The 20,167-nt window shown below is 44.7% G+C and overlaps 1 protein-coding gene and 1 pseudogene across 2 annotated transcripts; both read left to right on the top strand.

Moving 5' to 3' along the window:
- The first annotated feature begins 7,400 nt into the window (after positions 1 to 7,400).
- On the top strand, positions 7,401 to 9,983 carry LOC113021566 (NLR family CARD domain-containing protein 3-like; annotated as a pseudogene). The gene has a single exon (XR_013908771.1). The product of XR_013908771.1 is annotated as an NLR family CARD domain-containing protein 3-like (transcript).
- LOC145419310 (ribonuclease inhibitor-like) lies at positions 9,682 to 11,014 on the top strand. The gene is made up of 4 exons (XM_080300678.1): positions 9,682 to 9,692; positions 9,831 to 10,013; positions 10,098 to 10,265; positions 10,837 to 11,014. Exons 1-4 carry the CDS (start codon positions 9,682 to 9,684, stop codon positions 11,012 to 11,014), a joined length of 540 nt encoding a protein of 179 aa, XP_080156804.1.
- The last annotated feature ends 9,153 nt before the right edge of the window (positions 11,015 to 20,167 follow it).

Here is a 20,167-nt window from a genome sequence, read left to right as displayed (position 1 = left end):
CTTAGCGTACAGCCTCAGGGTGCTGGACTTGGGGTGAAACCCTCCATGCATGGTAAGGAGCTGTCTTGTCTTTATGTCAGTGGCTTCTATCTCCTCCTTTGGCCAGCCTATTACCCCAGCAGGGCCCTGATCACGGGCAGGGCGTACGTGTTGATGGCCCAGATCTTGTTCTTACCATTCAGCTGACTCCTCAGGAGTTGCCTGACCCTCTGCAGGTACTTGGTGGTTGCAGCTTTTCTAGCGGCCTCTTCATGGTTCCCATTCGCCTGTGGGATCCCCAGGTACTTGTAACTGTCCTCTATGTCTGCAATGTTGCCTTCTGGTAGTTCAATCCCCTCAGTTCTGACTACCTTCCCTCTCTTTGCTACCATCCGACTACACTTCGCCAGTCCGAACGACATTCCAATGTCATTGCTGTATAGCCTGGTAGTGTGGATCAGTGAATCGATGTCTCGTTCACTCTTGGCATACAGCTTGATGTCATCCATGTACAGGAGGTGGCTATATATATATATATATATTTATATATATATATATATATATATATATAATCTTCTTCTTTAGCTCTCAGCGAAGGCGGTCGCACTTTTCTCCTCTCCTCCTCACCCTTATCTTCCCTGTCCTTGTCTTGTCTTGTGTGCATTACTTTCCCTGGAATAGCCTCCCACTGTCGTTCTCTAAAACCTAAAAGAGAATTATGGATTTAGGCCCAAGGCTGGAGCCGAACAATCACTCCCTGATAATGACTGTGTTACGGCTATTCTTCCCATCCCATGCAAGGACACCTGGATTGGCTGGAGGACTGTTTACTTAGCCTGATAGGCCGAAGGACACTGGCTCAGCTAAACTATGGACACGCACACACACACACTTACACTGATAAGCACTCACTCATCCCCCCTCCCTTTCCAACGCCTTCGATGCTTGTGCCCTACCGGGGAAGATAGCAGTCAACTGGACCAGCACAGATGCTGCAGAACCGGATGCGCTGTCTACACCGGCTCTCTCTTACCCTTTACCCACCCCTGTTGCTTGTCTTGTGTTTCTATGGTGTATTGATAGTCATGTGCTTTTGTGCTGAGGTGTTTTTTCTGTTATCAAGCTGTTCTCCCACTAGGAGCTCAGTCTGAGTGGAGTTTTTTTTCCACATGTATATATATATATATATATATATATATATATATATATATATATATGTATATATATATATGTATATATATATATGTATATATATATATGTATATATATATATGTATATATATATATATGTATATATATATATATGTATATATATATATATATATATATATATATATATATGTATATATATATATATGTATATATATATATATGTATATATATATATATATATATATATATATATATATATATATGTATATATATATATATGTATATATATATATATATATATATATATATATATATATATGTATATATATGTTTGTAGCTACAAACATATATATACATATATATATATATATATGTATATATATATATATATATACATATATATATATATATACATATATATATATATATATATGTATATATATATATATGTATATATATATATATATATATATATATATATATATATGTATATATATGTTTGTAGCTTGAACCTATTCGCTGAAACGTGTGTGTGTGTGTGTGTGTGTGTGTGTGTGTGTGTGTGTGTGTGTGTGTGTGTGTGTGTGTGTGTGTGTGTGTGTGTGTGTGTGTGTGTGTGTGTGTGTGTGTGTGTGTGTGTGTGTGTGTGTGTGTGTGTGTGTGTGTGTGTTACTGCTTTTCAAAGGGTCATATAACATGAAAGCACGAAGGCAAACATCCTTGGTCAGGAAGAGGCTAGACCCCCCCTCACCCTAGATAACACGGTGAGGAAGTCAAGCAGTTAAAGCACTTAGACTAGAACAGACGCAACTACGTTAATCCTACCATAAAACAATAAGACACGGTACGACCTCTCATGCTCCCAGAGTGCTGTCTAATACACACAAGGTTTGCAGACTATCAAGGATCAAAACCTCTACCAATCTACAACTAATTACAAAACTCTAAGCATATATAAGTAAATATTTCTAAGCATAAATGACAATCAACAATACAAATCTAACATATTTTAGAGATGGCACGATACAACATTTTTATGTCCGATACTGATATCATAAATTTGGATATCTGCCGATACCGATATGAATCCGATATAGTGTGTTTTTTAATCAATAAAACTGTTTTATTCAATATCTTGCTGCTTTTTGTATAAGTTAATACTCAAGTTTAAAAAAAACAAAAAAAACAAAAAACCACTAAAGCTATTCTGTTATACCTGTATGCAAAAAATACACTGCACCCAAAATATTTCATAGTTCAGCAATACTGATCAATCTAATAAACTTAAACCTACTCCATCCTCCCTATTCTGGTATTTTAAAGAGTAAGCAACCTAACTAATAGGGCTTTAAAACACCCAGCAAAAAAAAAAAAAAAGGGAACCACCCACCACCTCGTGGTGCTTAATCGACGTAATAAACTTTCATTTGATGCAGTGTGAAAAAAAATGCACAGAAATCAATTCTTTTTCAAGAATAATTAAATAGATTCAACATCTTTCTTCAACAGAACTGGAGACTGCACAGATTGTACCTTCCCAAAGGAAAAAGTACTATAGCTTAGGGTATATTAGACTCAATAGTTACTATATACAGTAATGGACTTCTATACATTTTACATCAGATTAAAACTTTGGGTGTAAGATTCGGATAATTTATTTATTAAAAGCTAGACATTTTAAATGAGAATAAGAAAGAAAAGTATGTCTTTGTGCCCCCCTTTTCCCTGAAAGTTTAGCCAGGCCCCCCTGGGGGAAGATTTTCCGTTTTCGTTTTAAAAAATAATCCCGTCCACACGTAAATGCAGAAATGAACGAAAACGCTGCTAGGAACATGCCAAAGCAACAGGTGGCAATATGTTCCTGACAGTGTAGAAATGTTGGCCAATCAGAAGTCTAGAAGCCTCGGTGGGAAATAGTAAACAAGGATGGGGCATAGAAGCAGAACCGAGTCCTATGTGTGGAGGGACAGTAACTGTGTGTGTATATGTAAGCATTTAAACACTGCAGAGAGTACAATTAACAGTAACAGTATTGTAGAAATTCATTTCACCGAAACAATAACGCGGTGCACAGTGTGACGTCAAAAAAGGCGCACACCTTTGACGCTGCGTTTTCAAAAACTGAGTTTTCAAAAATATCCACCCTGGCCGGAGTTTTTAAAAATCTCAGTTTTCAAATCAAATTCAAATTCAAATTTTATTTGTCACGTACACAGTCATACACAGTACGATATGCAGTGAAATGCTCAGACAACTGCTCGTGACCTAAAGAAAAAAAGAAAAAAAAAGGAAAGGGCTATGAATAAGATAGGAAATAAATATGAAAAATTAAGAAATGTGTAAATTTAACTAGGAAGGAATAAAATATAAGAATATAAAATATAAAAAATGAAATAACTGTACAACACAAATTAGAATGAAGGGTAAATTTAACTGGGAAAGAATAAGATAAAATATATAAATTAAAGTTGAAAATAAAATAACTACAACAAAATACACAATACACAGTATAGAACTATATAAGAATGTATGAAGAAATATAAATAAATAAATATATATATATATACACACACAATAACAGCAGCTGTACAAGTATTAAGTGGAAATGAAGAATATAGTGACCAGTGTTGTGGAATCCACATTATGTCTTGTGCAGTGCAAATATGCTTAAAGTGATTTAAGTGATGAAGTGAAAACAATGTCCAGAATGTCCAGTGTGTGTGTAAGAACCATATGTGTGGGTCAGTACTGTGTGGTGGTGTGATTGAGAGACCGTATCGCCTGCGGGAAGAAGCTCCTCCTCAGTCTCTCTGTGTTGGTCTTCAGGGAGCGGAATCGCTTTCCTGACCTCAACAGAGAGAACAGTCTGTTGTTGGGATGGCAGAGGTCCTTCACGATCTTCCTGGCCTTGGTCCGGCACCGCCTGCTGTAGATTGAGTGCAGGTCAGGGAGCTCGGAGCGGATGGTGCGCTCAGCTGACCGTAGAGCTCGTCTGTCCTGCATGGTGCTGTTCCCGAACTAGGTTAAGATGTTTCCCGTCAGGATGCTCTCTATGGTGCACGAGTAAAAGTTCCTGAGCACCTTGGAGGGCAGTTGGAAGTCTCTCAAGCGTCTGAGGTGGTAGAGACGCTGACGGGCGTTTTTCACCACGGTGTTGATGTGACAGGACCATGACAGGTCCTGCGTGATGTGAACTCCGAGGTATTTGAAGCTGTCCACTCTCTCCACTGGGCACTCGTTGATGACAGGGGTCTGGTAGTTCCTCTCCTGCTTAGTGCTGAAGTCCACTATCAGCTCCTTTGTCTTACTGACGTTTAGAAGGAGGTTGTTCCTCTGGCACCAGTTCTCCAGATTCCTAATCTCCTTCAGGTAGGCCGTCTCGTTGACATCAGAGATCAGGCCCACCACGACGGTGTCGTCAGCAAACTTGATGATGGTGGTGGAGCTGGTAGTGGCCACACAGTCATATGTGTACAGAGAGTACAGCAGGGGGCTCAGAACACACCCCTGGGGGGCTCCAGTGCTGAGAGGGGTGGAGGCTGAGACATGTCCGCCCATCCTTACTGCCTGTGGTCTGCCAGTTAGGAAGTTGGAGATCCACTGACACATAGATGAGCTGAGTCCCAGATGCTCCAGCTTGGTGGTGAGTGTGGAGGGAATTATGGTGTTAAATGCAGAGCTGTAGTCTATGAAGAGCATTTTAACATAATTCCCCCTTCTAGTGTCCAAGTGAGTGAGTGATGTGTGGAGGAGATGAGAGATGGCATCGTCTGTGGAACGATTTGGACGGTAAGCAAACTGTAGTGGGTCCAGTGTGTCTGGTAGTGAAGAAATGATGAAGTCTCTGACCAGGTGTTCAAAACACTTCATCACTACTGAGGTGAGGGCTACAGGGCGATAGTCATTGAGAGAAGCAGGGTGGGGTTTCTTCAGGACAGGAACAATGATGGACTCTTTGAAGCATGTGGGGATCACCGACTGAGATAAAGAGATGTTGAATATCTCAGTGAACACAGGAGCTAGCTGGTATGCGCAGTCTCTGAGGATACGACCTGGGATGCCGTCTGGTCCTGCTGCTTTCCTGGTGTTCACTCTCTTGAAGGCTCTCCTTACTTCATGCTCAGAGATGACGAGCACTTTTCCGGTGCTGGCAGTATCTTCCTGTCTGCAGCCGTTAGCGCCGCTAGCACTAGCATTGTTGGAGTCCTTAGCTGCAGCCTCGAAGCGAGCATAGAAAGTGTTCAGCTCGTCTGCCAGAGTCACGGCCGCGTTCGTCATACCGGTTGTTGGTGCTTTATAGTCCGTTATTGTCCTTAGTCCCCGCCATAGGCTCCTAGAGTCACTCTGTTGGAGTTGTGACTCTAGTTTCCTCCCGTAGCGCTGCTTCGCCTCTTTCACCGCCCTCCGCACGTTATATGACGCGGCTTTGTACGGGTCCATGTCCCCCGTCGTGAGTCCCGTGTTGTAGGCAGCGGTGCGGGATCTCAGAGCGTCGCGGATGGTTTTATCCACCCACGGCTTCTGGTTGGGAAACGTTGTGATAGTCTTTGTCTCCACGGTATCATCCGCTAGTTTCCTGATGAATCCCACAACCGTTTCCGTAAACACGTTGGCATCATCATCGGAGCTGTTTCTGAACATGCCCCAGTCTACGTCATCGAGTGCGTCCTGTAACGCGGCCACCGATTGATCCGTCCAGTGCGCGACCTTCCTCTGAACCGGAACTTCCTGTTTCAGCCTTTGTTTGTATTTTGGCATGAGGAAGATGGCGGCGTGATCGGATTTGCCAAATGGAGGGCGGGATTGTGCCTTGTAGTCGTCCTTGACCGTAGTGTAGCAGTGGTGCAGTGTCCTTTCACCTCTGGTGGGGCAGGTGATGTGTTGATAAAAGTTCGGCGCTGCGCGTTTGAGGTTGGCACTATTAAAGTCCCCCGTCACAATAAGCGCAGCGTCCCGGTGTTGTGTCTGGTGCTGTGTGGGTGCCTCATGCAGCTCGGATAAGGCGGTGACCGTGTCCGCTTGTGGTGGAATATAAACGGCACTTACAATGACCTATTTAAATTCCCGAGGTAGATAAAAAGGACGACACATGATGGATAGTAGTTCCAGATTTGGTGTGCAGGAGCGTGTGAGAGGAACAATGTTCGCACTGTTGCACCAGTTGTTGTTCACCATTAAACACACGCCGCCTCCCCTTGACTTCCCCGAGTCCCGTGTCCTGTCCATGCGGTGAACCGAGAAGAACTCGGCCGGCTGGATGGCGTGGTCCGGCACCGCAGGGTTCAGCCATGTCTCGGTGAAGCAGAGGAGATTGCAGTCCCGAATGTCTCTCTGGAACTTTATCCTGGCCCTGAGGTCATCAAGCTTGTTCTCCAGTGACTGGACGTTGGCGAGCAGGATGCTAGGCAGAGGTGTGCGGTGTGCACGAGCTCTCAGCCTGTTTCCTGATGCCGGCTTGCTTCCCTCTAGGCCGCCGCCACTTCCCTTTGTTCGCCCTCAAGATCTCACTCGGCCAGCTCGGATCCGGAGTTAAAATCTTCGAATTGTGAGTACATTGTATCCCAATAGAAACAAGAGTGTCACTGTCATACCTAATGTACCCAATGGTGATGATTTTGCCGATTTAGAAACGCTGAAAACTAACTTAAAAAACAAAGACAAAGAAAAAGTGGTCGGAGAAGTCGTGACGGCAGCCGACCTCACCGGCGCCATCTTTGTATATGTTCAGTGACCGAAAACGCCGTTTACGTGTGGACGAAAGGCGCAAACGCATAGAAAAATCTGCGTTTTCAAAAATACCCAGGTACGTGTGGACGTAGCCTTGAATTCATTCTTTGAAAACATGGACACCATATCCTCTTGACCAATTAAGGAGAGGGACCAACTATATTATTGCCTAAGGAATTGGCAGTTTCCTCATCTATAACGGCATTGTGGCATGGCTTCATAATAGAAGAGGTTTTTTGCCTACAATCAAGACCTTAAAACAACTGAAACATTTGATAAATTATTAAATGAAACATTTAATGATGTATCAGACAACAGTTTAAACATTTGATGATCATTTTTTGTATGCTCTATTGTGAATAAAATACAGGTTTGGATTTGAGGCTTTATTTAAGATACTTATTGCAGCCATTCTGAGGGCTTTTTATCCTTTACCAAGGTCAAAATGACCAAGTTAATGTTAAAATTATGTGTTTTGGTTGAAATTGGTGGTTTTCCTCTTTACCTACAGCAGAAGATGTCATCAAGGAGGTCTTTAAAAAGAACAAAGAATATCTAAGGCAAAAGTGTCAGTGGGAGTTGGAAGGCAATGAAAAGTCTCGTATGGATGAAAAATCATTGGATAAAATTTACACACAGCTCTACATTATACAAGGAGAGAGTGAACATGTCAATGAACAACATGAGATTTGGGAGATTGAAGATAAAGAATCAAATTGTTGAGGGTACTTGAATCAACTGTAATGATATCTTTAAACATGTGCAAGGCGACAAGGACATGACAGCAATTCGGACTGTGATGACAAAGGGAATTGCTGGCATTGGAAAAACTGTCTCTGTGAAGAAATTCATCCTTGACTGGGCAGATGGAAAAGCCAATCAGGACTTGGACTTCATCTTTATGTTTCCATTCAGGGAGCTAAATCTGGTCCAAGATTATCAGATTAGCTTTGAGAACCTTGTGAAAACATTCCATCCAGAACTTAAAACCATAGCAGTTGCGAAAGCTTTGGCTGATCGTGAAGTTTTGTTCATCTTTGATGGTCTCGATGAAAGTCAACTTCAGCTGAAATTCAAAACGACCACAATACTGGATGATGCTACGAAGGTGTCCTCAGTGGACACTCTGGTGACCAACCTTATCAGGAAATATCTTCTTCCCTCTGCACTTGTTTGGATTACCTCAAGACCAGGAGCAGTTCAACGCATTTCTCGTGAGTATGTTTACCAGTGGACTGAGGTCAGAGGATTTGATGATCCACAAAAAATAGAAAGAGAGTTGAAGACAAAGCAGTCGCTGAAAAAAATAATTGAACACATGACAATGTCACGGAGCCTGTACATTATGTGTCACATACCTATCTTCTGTTGGATTGCTGTGGATGTTTTTAAGTATTTGATGCGTAAAATGAGAAACACCAAAGATGGAAACCAAAAAATACCCACAACTCTTACTGGGATGTACACACACTTCCTTCTTATTCAGACAACGATAGCTAATGAAAAATATGGCGACCAGGAAGAGCCTGATACAGCAGAGATCTTTAAGTCAAATGAAGAGTTCATTTTGAAATTAGGCAGGTTGGCTTTTGAGCAACTAGAAAAAGGCCGGATCATATTCACTGCTAAAGATCTGAAGAAGTATGACATAGATATAACGAAAGCTGGAGTTTAATGTGGGTTGTGTACAGCAATATTCAAAGAAGAGAGTGTGTTCCTAACAAAGAAACTTTACTGCTTTGTGCATTTCACAGTTCAAGAGTATTTTGCTGCTCTCTTTGTATATCACAGTTTTGTAAATAAAAAAATAGATTCTGAAAGTCTCAAGGATTTCATGCTAAAAGGGTCTGATGAAGAGCTCAAGTCTATCTTGGAAACAGTTCCAGTGGATCTACCTTTGAATGAACTGATTGAAATTACAATAGCTAATTCGGCTCCTAGAACGACCGGAGAACTGGACATGTTCCTCAGGTTCCTTATTGGCTTGTCTCTACAATCATCAGAAGAACCACTTCAAAGCCTGATTCAGCAGACTGAAGAGCATTCAACAAATATTGAGGAAATTCGGTCAAGTCTATTAGAAATAGATTTGTTTGACTGCTCAGCTGAAAGATGTCTAAACCTTGTCCACTGCCTGACTGAGTTGAAAGACAATTCCCTACATGATTCAGTACGAAAGTATCTGAAACCAAATTGTTTTCCTGAATCACCGCTCTCTCCTGTTGAGTGTTCAGCTCTGGCTGACTTGATTCTGATGTCAAACACACCTCTGGATGAATTCAGTCTCAAGAAATACAGACCATCAGGAAAAGGTATCTTTAGACTTCTTCCAGCTGTGAGAAACTGCAGAAAAGCAAGGTGAGTTGGTGCTTTATACAAGAATGTTATTCAGTTTACCGCACTTTATCTATAATTGTATGTTGTTGTTTTGTTTTGTTTTTTACAATTATTGTTATTGAACAGAACCAGATACCAACTATGTGACTTTTATGCTCAGTTCCTGAATACCCTGTCCTATGCAGTTTTACCTAGGACCGGACTTTTTAATCCATACATTCATGTTAACTGATTTATCTGGCATTTTGACATCAATCATCTGTTTAAAATATTGTTCTTTTCACGCTGCAGGAGGTGTTACAGTTAGCTAATCAGCGCCTTTACCATTTTGTGTGCCACAAAAGGAATATTTGAAACATCTAATGCTTATTTTGATTTGGTATGTTGTTGTGGACTGGTTCTATATAAGTAAAATGAAATTGTAAGATCTAATTGATCTTTTTTTTTTTTAAATGTTCAATTAGGGAAAACTAAATCCTTTCCCCTATGGAAATCCCGTAATATTGGACTGTGTCAGGGTGCAGATGGAAAAGGGGTTTATTGAGTTCACAATTTTCTATTAAGTTAAGAAATAATGTATGCTTTTAAAAACTGTATCTGATATTTAAACAATTGTCCTTTTATTAATTCTACAGAATCTCAGGTGTAAATGTTGGTGTTTGGGAATATAAAACTATCTCTTCAGCTCTTTGCATGCCACACTCTGTGTTAACTGAACTGCACATAGTGAATAGGACTTTTGGCAGTAGGGCGGATAAATGTGCAGAAACCTTGGCTGATGGACTGAAAAATTCTCAGTGTAAACTAGAAGCTCTAAGGTTAGTAAAATTATCATATTTATATGATTGTTTTGTAACATCTTGTACTGATTTCTTTTGATTTTGTGTCCTTTGGTCTTGCAGTCTTTCTGGCAAAGGGCTTGCAGAAAGAGAGATGGAAGATTTTGCATCAGCCATAAAATCAGTCATCTCAAATCTAAGAGAACTAGAGTTGAGTGGTGACATACTTGAGGACTCATTGTTCTCTGTACTGTCTGTTGGTCTAGGCTGCCCTAAACTTGAGAAGCTCAGGTCAGTTTAAGATATCGTGGTATGATGTGTTGCTTTTTGAAATCTTTTAGCCTACTTTACTTTGTCGGACAGGTTCTAGTTAAAGGAAGTCTTGATTCAACAGGTCCGGAAGTAACCAGGCCTGGGTGTAGATAGTGAAATTGAATTGAACCTTCTAAAAATACCCAGTGGTCAGAATTAGAGCTTCTTCTTCCCTGTAGCTAAAGGAGAAGATTGTGGATCACCAAGTTTTCTGGGGATGAATAAATTTTGTGTTCATGTAAAGTGCTTTGGCTCAGAATGGGAGCACTAATCTGCAGTAGTGGGTCCTGTTTGGCAGAGGAGAAACAGCCTTTGCTGATTTAAGTGGATACATGTGAGGTGACACCATACAGTAACTCTAATTGTAAACAGTGTTTAAAAGATTAACAATTAGTCAAAATCTTCTATGTAAAAGTGTCTCCCCCCACAGTCACTAAAATTCACAACTTAGTGTCTTGTTTTCTTAGATTAGAAGGACGTTTGCTAAAACTTGGATAGTATAATCTATGTTTATATCTAATCTAATGTTTTTTATCCTCTGTGCCAAAAGAATGAACCGACATTATAGGACTGCGGAAATCTGCAAAATGCTGGTGACAGCATTCACATCCAAACCTTTTTACCTGAGAGAACTGGAACTAAACTACACCCAGTTTAAAGACTCGGAAATGAAGATCCTCTCAGATGGACTGAAGAACAAAAACTGTAGACTGGAGGTACTGAGGTAAAGCACTGCATCAAAAAAACATTTGAAGCAGGATTTAGATACTTGAGAATTTTTACTTTTGAGTTTAAAATAGCAAAAAATTGTATGTATGTATGTATATATATATATATATGTATGTATGTATGTATATATATATATGTGTATATATATATATATATATATATATATATATATATATATATATATATATATATGTGTATATATATATATATATGTGTATATATATATATATATATATATATATATATATATATATATATATATATATATATATACCGTATTTCCCGGACTACAGAGCGCACCTGAATATTAGCCGCACAAGCTAAAATCAGGGGAAAATCCTGTTTTGTACATACATTAGCCGCACCTGACTAAAAGCCGCAGGTGTTTCAATGTTGACTTATCATATGTAAAAGAAGATGCACAAAGGGAATTGTCAGGAAAGAGACGGCTGTTTGGAGACACACCCCTTTTATTAATATTTTGAAAAACAAGTGGGTACATATTTGCATAACTTTTTAGGGTATATGTACAAGTACCGGTAATTACAAGTACAAAACATGTACTGTGCTTCATAAATAAGTAACAAATGTAGTACATAATAACCTACAGCACACCAGAAAAATAGATTCGGACTACCTTTTAGGCTCAGGTGCAGTGACACGGTTTTAACAAGAAGAAAAGTCAGTCATTCACCACCATCTTCCTGCGCTCTAAAACCACCAAAGTCCTCTTCTCCAGTGTCGGAAACGAACAGGCTCAGGGTGGCTTCGTCATCCACTCTCCGCTTCTCTCCTTCGTTGTCACTTTCAAAACCAAACAAAGAAATCCTCGTTGTCAGTGTCAGAGTTGAACACCCTCAGAAGGGCCGTGGCGGTGTCCTCCTCTCCATCATGCAGCTGTCCAGCCCTTCGAAATCCGTTGGTGATCGTGGATGTTTTCACACTTTTCCACGCTGTCAGAATCCACCGGTGGAGTTGAGCATAACTTGCTTTTTGCAAGTTAACGCCGCTCATCATCCACGCCTCCAGCTGAACGCATAGCGCTACTTTGAAGTTTGTTTTTCGCGCTACTTCGTACGGCACTACGTTGCCTGGCGGATGGACATGTGACCAAAATACCACTCTTGAACCCCGATCCTTCCGCCAGGCAACGTAGTGCCGTACAACAGCGGAACAAACAAAACAAATCTACGGAAGCGTAGAGCTGCCACCCAGGCAAAAGAAAAATACAAGTGTATCACGTTATAACGTGAAAGGTTTATTGTTCTAACAAGATACTTTTCCTGTTTGTACAATATACTTTTCACGTTTGAACAACATAATATCACGTTATTACAATATACATAATTATCACGTTCGTACAATATTGTACGAACGTGATAATTATGTATATATATATATATATCAGCCGAGACTGCAAGACCAGACTGACCAACCTGTGCACTGCCTGGATTGATTACAAGAAGGCCTATGACTCAATGCCCCACTGCTGGATACTGGAATGCCTAGAATTGTACAAGATCAATCGGACCCTAAGAGCCTTCATCAGGAACTCAATGGGGATGTGGCGTACAACACTAGAGGCCAACTCCAAGCCCATAGCACAAGTCACCATCAAGTGCGGGATCTACCAAGGAGATGCTCTGTCCCCACTGCTGTTCTGCATAGGCCTGAACCCCCTCAGTGAGATCATTAACAAGACTGGCTACGGATACCGACTACGGAACGGAGCAGTTGTCAGCCACCTCCTGTACATGGATGACATCAAGCTGTATGCCAAGAGTGAACGAGACATCGATTCACTGATCCACACTACCAGGCTATACAGCAATGACATTGGTATGTCGTTCGGACTGGAGAAGTGTAGTCGGATGGTAACAAAGAGAGGGAAGGTAGTCAGAACTGAGGGGATTGAACTACCAGAAGGCAACATTGCAGACATAGAGGACAGTTACAAGTACCTGGGGATCCCGCAGGCAAATGGGAACCATGAAGAGGCCGCTAGAAAGGCTGCAACCACCAAGTACCTGCAGAGGGTCAGGCAAGTCCTGAGGAGTCAGCTGAATGGTAAGAACAAGATCCGGGCCATCAACACCTATGCCCTGCCCGTGATCAGGTACCCTGCTGGGGTAATAGGCTGGCCAAAGGAGGAGATAGAAGCCACTGACATAAAGACAAGAAAGCTCCTTACCATGCATGGAGGGTTTCACCCCAAATCCAGCACCCTGAGGCTGTATGCTAAGCGGAAGGAAGGGGGCCGGGGACTGGTGAGTGTCAGCACCACAGTCCAGGATGAGACAACGAACATCCAAGAATACATTGGGAAGATGGCCCCAACTGACCGAGTGCTCAGTGAATACCTCAGGCAGCAGAAACCCAAGAAAGAGGAGGGAGACGAGGAACCATCATGGAAGGACAGGCCCCTGCACGGTATGTACCACCGGCAGATAGAGGAGGTGGCTGATATCCAGAAATCCTACCAGTGGCTGGACAAAGCTGGACTGAAAGACAGCACAGAGGCACTAATCATGGCAGCACAAGAACAAGCTCTGAGTACAAGATCCATAGAGGCTGGGGTCTATCACACCAGGCAAGACCCCAGGTGCAGGCTGTGTAAAGATGCCCCAGAGACAATCCAGCACATAACAGCAGGGTGCAAGATGCTAGCAGGCAGGGCATACATGGAACGCCATAACCAAGTGGCCGGCATAGTGTACAGGAACATCTGTGCCGAGTATAACCTGGAAGTCCCGAGGTCAAAATGGGAGATGCCCCCAAGGGTGGTGGAGAATGACCGAGCTAAGATCCTGTTGGACTTCCAGATACAGATGGACAAAATGGTGGTGGCTAACCAACCGGACATAGTGGTGGTAGACAAACAGAAGAAGACGGCCGTAGTGATCGATGTAGCGGTTCCGAATGACAGCAATATCAGAAAGAAGGAACACGAGAAGCTGGAGAAATACCAAGGGCTCAGAGAAGAGCTCGAGAGGATGTGGAGGGTGAAGGTAACGGTGGTCCCCGTGGTAATCGGAGCACTAGGTGCGGTGACTCCCAAGCTAGGCGAGTGGCTCCAGCAGATCCCGGGAATAACATCGGAGATCTCTGTCCAGAAGAGCGCAGTCCTGGGAACAGCTAAGATACTGCGCAGGACCCTCAAGCTCCCAGGCCTCTGGTAGAGGACCCGATCTTGAAGGATAAACCGCCCGCAGGGGCGTGCTGGGTGTTTTTTATATATATATATATATATATATATATATATATATATATATATATATATATATATATATATATATCAGCCGAGACTGCAAGACCAGACTGACCAACCTGTGCACTGCCTGGATTGATTACAAGAAGGCCTATGACTCAATGCCCCACTGCTGGATACTGGAATGCCTAGAATTGTACAAGATCAATCGGACCCTAAGAGCCTTCATCAGGAACTCAATGGGGATGTGGCGTACAACACTAGAGGCCAACTCCAAGCCCATAGCACAAGTCACCATCAAGTGCGGGATCTACCAAGGAGATGCTCTGTCCCCACTGCTGTTCTGCATAGGCCTGAACCCCCTCAGTGAGATCATTAACAAGACTGGCTACGGATACCGACTACGGAACGGAGCAGTTGTCAGCCACCTCCTGTACATGGATGACATCAAGCTGTATGCCAAGAGTGAACGAGACATCGATTCACTGATCCACACTACCAGGCTATACAGCAATGACATTGGAATGTCGTTCGGACTGGAGAAGTGTAGTCGGATGGTAACAAAGAGAGGGAAGGTAGTCAGAACTGAGGGGATTGAACTACCAGAAGTCAACATTGCAGACATAGAGGACAGTTACAAGTACCTGGGGATCCCGCAGGCGAATGGGAACCATGAAGAGGCCGCTAGAAAAGCTGCAACCACCAAGTATCTGCAGAGGGTCAGGCAACTCCTGAGCAGTCAGCTGAATGGTAAGAACAAGATCCGGGCCATCAACACGTACGCCCTGCCCGTGATCAGGGCCCTGCTGGGGTAATAGGCTGGCCAAAGGAGGAGATAGAAGCCACTGACATAAAGACAAGAAAGCTCCTTACCATGCATGGAGGGTTTCACCCCAAGTCCAGCACCCTGAGGCTGTACGCTAAGCGGAAGGAAGGGGGCCGGGGACTAGTGAGTGTCAGCACCACAGTCCAGGATGAGACAACGAACATCCAAGAATACATTGGGAAGATGGCCCCAACTGACCGAGTGCTCAGTGAATATCTCAGGCAGCAGAAACCCAAGAAAGAGGAGGGAGACGAGGAACCATCATGGAAGGACAGGCCCCTGCACGGTATGTACCACCGGCAGATAGAGGAGGTGGCTGATATCCAGAAATCCTACCAGTGGCTGGACAAAGCTGGACTGAAAGACAGCACAGAGGCACTAATCATGGCAGCACAGGAACAAGCTCTGAGCACAAGATCCATAGAGGCTGCGGTCTATCACACCAGGCAAGACCCCAGGTGCAGGCTGTGTAAAGATGCCCCAGAGACAATCCAGCACATAACAGCAGGGTGCAAGATGCTAGCAGGCAAGGCATACATGGAACGCCATAACCAAGTGGCCGGCATAGTGTACAGGAACATCTGTGCCGAGTATAACCTGGAAGTCCCGAGGTCAAAATGGGAGATGCCCCCAAGGGTGGTGGAGAATGACCGAGCTAAGATCCTGTTGGACTTCCAGATACAGACGGACAAAATGGTGGTGGCTAACCAACCGGACATAGTGGTGGTAGACAAACAGAAGAAGACGGCCGTAGTGATCGATGTAGCGGTTCCGAATGACAGCAATATCAGGAAGAAGGAACACGAGAAGCTGGAGAAATACCAAGGGATCAGAGAAGAGCTCGAGAGGATGTGGAGGGTGAAGGTAACGGTGGTCCCCGTGGTAATCTGAGCACTAGGTGCGGTGACTCCCAAGCTAGGCGAGTGGCTCCAGCAGATCCCGGGAACAACATCGGAGATCTCTGTCCAGAAGAGCGCAGTCCTGGGAACAGCTAAGATACTGCGCAGGACCCTCAAGCTCCCAGGCCTCTGGTAGAGGACCCGAGCTTGAAGGATAAACCGCCCGCAGGGGCGTGCTGGGTGTTTTACACCCGTGTCTGTGTGGGTTCACTCCGGGTACTCTGTCTTCCTCCCACAGTCCAAAGACATGCAGTTAGTAGGGTTAGGTTAATTGGAAACACTAAATTGCTCCGATTACCACTGGGACCACTATTACCTTCAACCTCCACATCTTCTCGAACTCTTCCCTGAGCCCTTGGTATTTTGCACCTGTGATAGACAGCTATAAGTACCTGGGGATCCCACAGGCAAATGGGAACCATGAAGAGGCCGCTAGGAAAGCTGCAACCACCAAGTACCTGCAGACGGTCAGGCAACTCCTGAGGAGTCAGCTGGATGGTAAGAACAAGATCCGGGCTATCCAGACCTACAACCTGCCCATGATCAGGTACCCTGCTGGGATAATAAGCTAGCCAATGGAGGAGATAGAAGCCATCGACATCAAAACAAGGAAGCTCTTCCCCATGGACGGTTTCACCTCAAGTCCAGCACCTGGAGGCTGTATGCTACACGGAAGGAAGGAGGCCGGGGACTGGTGAGTGTCCGCATCATAGTCCGGGATGAGACAACGAACATCCATTAATACATCAGGAAGATGGCCCTGACCGGCCGCATGCTCAGTGAATACCTCAGGCAGCAGAAACCCAAGAAAGAGGAGGAAAAAGAGGAACTATCATGGAAGGACAGGCCCATGCACAATATGTACCACCGGCAGATAGAGGAGATGGCTGATATCCAGAAATCCTACCAGTGGCTGGACAAAGTTGTACTGAAAGACTGCACGGCCATATTCTCTTAAGAAAGCTATTTGTTTGGCTTCCCCTGGAGCATTAAAATCAGCAGAGAAGGAGCGCCAAACGATGGAGGTTGAGGTAAGCAAACTCATTATGTCCCAACAGAAAGGGCTGGGTGGCAAAATAGCTCTGAGCTTTGTGTTAAAAACTGAAGGAGAGAGATGCGAACAGAGATTGAAACAATTAGAAGAGGAGTCCGAGGGACGTTCAGTGAACAGGAAAGCCAAAGGAGAAATTAAGGACCTAAAAGAAAATCATGCCAAGTGCTGTAAGTGGCTGTTCCTGTGGAAGGCAGCCTCTTTCTGGATGAAGGAAGAGGCGGAGATGACTGGACCAGACAGAGAGGGGGAGGATGACACAGGAAAATCAGGAGACATGGTGAGTATAATGGAGTCTTTGAAACACTTGAAGGAGGAAAATAAGAAGCTAGAGGACCGAATGACGGATTTGACTCCGAAGGTAGAAGAAGCTAACAGGTATCACACACCGAAACTATATCCTTGGGCCGCATTGACGCCTAGTGCCCCACCACCACCGTATGTCATGCCTGTAATGACCCTTGGAGGGGGACAAGTTCGTGGTCCAGACGGACAAACTGGAGTTGTTCTTGGAGGAGTAGTAGACGTAGAATATACTAGCGCACGCCAAACTATCCCCGAAGAAGGGACAAGGGCAGTGGAAGGCCAGTCCCAAAACATGGGAGGGAGAATGATAGCCTCAGCTGCAGATGAAGGCTCGACCTCGCCTCCCAGTTTGCTGGATGGTGGAGACATGATACGGGCCGAAGTGTCAATGGTGGAACAGCCAAGGCAGGAGAGAGAGGCCAAAAGGACCCCTAGAATGGAGGACATGATACCACCAGGGGACGCAATGGCACACCCAACGTCTCACGAGTTGTCAAAATTGGCAAAAGAAGGGCAGGCCCAAACCAGTAGGTCAGCAAGACCTGAGATAACAACCAAGGGGGAACCCTGGGAAGGAGAAGTGTATGGACGAATGCATGAGGCCCCACGTGCGCTATTAGAGGCATTGAAGGCACTGGATGTCATAAAGCAGAGAGTAATGAAGGGAGTGTCAGAAGAGGAGAATGAAGAGTGTGTGACTTCATCGGAAGAAGAGGCCGATGAGGAGGACGGAGACGGAGGAGGAGCTGAGTCCCAACCAGGTACAAGCCTAGATTTGAGGGGAAGAAGTGTGGAGAGAGACCGAGCACAGAGACGGCCCATGTTTGAGAGCTCAAAGGGAAAGGGAAAGTTGAGGAAGAGTAGAAAAGTGAGTTTTGAACGAGGAGCTGCTGATCCTGCTTTAAATCTGCCTTTAATAGCAGGTCCAAAGAACGAACCAGTTTATCGCGCCTATAAGGTAAGAGATTTGGAAGCATTGGTTAAACAACTTCCACCAATAACTGAGGGAGGAGCTAGCTGGCTGAGAAAGCTGGGCGCACTGACCGAAGGAGAAGAACTCGCTGTTGGCGATTTTCGTGCCTTAGCCGGACGTTGTATGCTGGGTGGTGGGTTAGCAGATGTAGAGGAGATAACGCAAACAACCAGATATGCAAATGACCTGCCATACCATGAGGTGCAGAGTGTGTTAGCAGATGCAGTCCGGGAGAAGTACCCAACCCCTAACACTGGAGCTATTCCAAAAATTATTTGGGATCCCAAAAACACACCCAGGGAGTTTTTAGCTAAAGCAAAGGAACAATGGCTGTCAGAAACAGGAATACATCCGGGGAAGGAGGGAGAAAGTAGAGCGTGGTTCCGTTCGGCTGTGCTGGCAGGGCTGTCCAACCAAGTTGCAATTGACTTAGAAAAGAACCCAGATTTTGCCGTTGCAGACTCCGTACAGTGGGAGTGACACACAGACCTCAACACTAACAGGATCTTGTGAACAAACAAAAGAGTTAGAGGAGGCACAGGCGCAGCTGGTTAAGCTACAGCTGACAGAGGCGAGAAACAAGGCAGGAGAGAGAAAGAAAGAGGATAAGGAGAGCGCCAGGAAAATAATGATGGCAAGACCACAGTCTGATCCCGTGCCTGAATGGCCAGATCTGGACCCGAATCTCTACCCTGATGACCGGTGGCCCGTCAATGCACCAAGGCAGTGTCAACCCGCAGGGAATTGGGGGACCGGTGGACCGCAGAGAGGGCGTGGTGGATCCGCAAGGGGAGGACAAAGGGCTCGGAATGCAGGGAATCCCGGCAGTGTGTCTTGGACTGCGTGTCTGAGATGTGGAGCAGAAGGACACTGGGCTCGACATTGCCCTGAACCGCCCCAACAATGGCAAGGGCGTGGCAATCAACCCCAGGCACGAGGAGGCCCAAGACGAGGAGCTGCTTACAGGGGAGCACATCAAGCTCCAAACCCAAATGCAGCACCAGTCGCCCAGTACCCAGTAGCTGACTGGGGCTGGGAGGGGGAGCAATACTGACGGAGCCCGGAGAGACCAAACAGCGTGGGGACGGCAGAACCCATGCTGTCAATGACCGTGGAAGGCACTGAATTGTCTTTCCTGGTGGACACTGGAGCAACATACTCAACACTGAGAGCCTCACCAGACAGTGCAACACTCTCCTGTCACACAGTTAATGTGGTGGGTTTTTCCGGGGTTCCAATGACTCTGCCATTGACAGATCCAGCATTGACAAAGCTGGGAAAACAGACTTTGAAACACCAATATGTGGTTTCCTCACAGGTGCCTGTAAATCTCATGGGCAGGGACCTGCTTGTGAAGCTGGGAGCCACAATCATGTGCTCTGCAGATGGACTGACTGTTACTCTGCCTGGAGGAAAAGAATTCCCGTGCCTGGGATCACCTTCAAAGACTCAATATCTAGTCCAGAACTCTGAACAAGCCAGTGCCGAAATCTACTGGGGGAGGCTAGTGGAAGAAGGCATTCTGAGACATTATCAGCGGTGGAGACCCTGGATAATGAGCCTGGCCGTCTATTCCCCGCCACGAGATCTTTTCCACGTCACTCTCTTTTATGATAGGGAAGATAACGACACCTATCGGGAACAGTTCCAGTCTGATCTTGAAGGTTAGACTTGGAATGTGCGAACACATAACATTTATGTTGGACCAGAAGGTGTGGCCGCGGCTGTGAAATTTACAGATGAACAACTGCCTTGGTACAATGTGGGAGAGGATTCAGCCCCTCACATTACATTGGCGGTTCACGAAGGTCATGAGGCAAGAGATCTGGGACCGATGGTCAAGCGGGCACTGGACAACGCGTGCTGGCAAAGCACCCAAATTCCAAATG

This window comes from Astatotilapia calliptera, chromosome 4 (genome assembly GCF_964374335.1).
Source record: "Astatotilapia calliptera chromosome 4, fAstCal68.1, whole genome shotgun sequence".
Taxonomy (NCBI): domain Eukaryota; kingdom Metazoa; phylum Chordata; class Actinopteri; order Cichliformes; family Cichlidae; genus Astatotilapia; species Astatotilapia calliptera.
Note: the sequence above shows the minus strand (reverse complement) of the source record. Positions and strands in the feature narration are given on the sequence as shown.

Excerpts from the sequence above, each read along its gene's own strand:
- LOC145419310 (XM_080300678.1), top strand. Across the intron at positions 10,014-10,097 it reads TGTAAACTAGAAGCTCTAAG|TCTTTCTGGCAAAGGGCTTG; the intron begins GTTAGTAAAATT and ends TTGGTCTTGCAG. Across the intron at positions 10,266-10,836 it reads CCTAAACTTGAGAAGCTCAG|AATGAACCGACATTATAGGA; the intron begins GTCAGTTTAAGA and ends CTGTGCCAAAAG.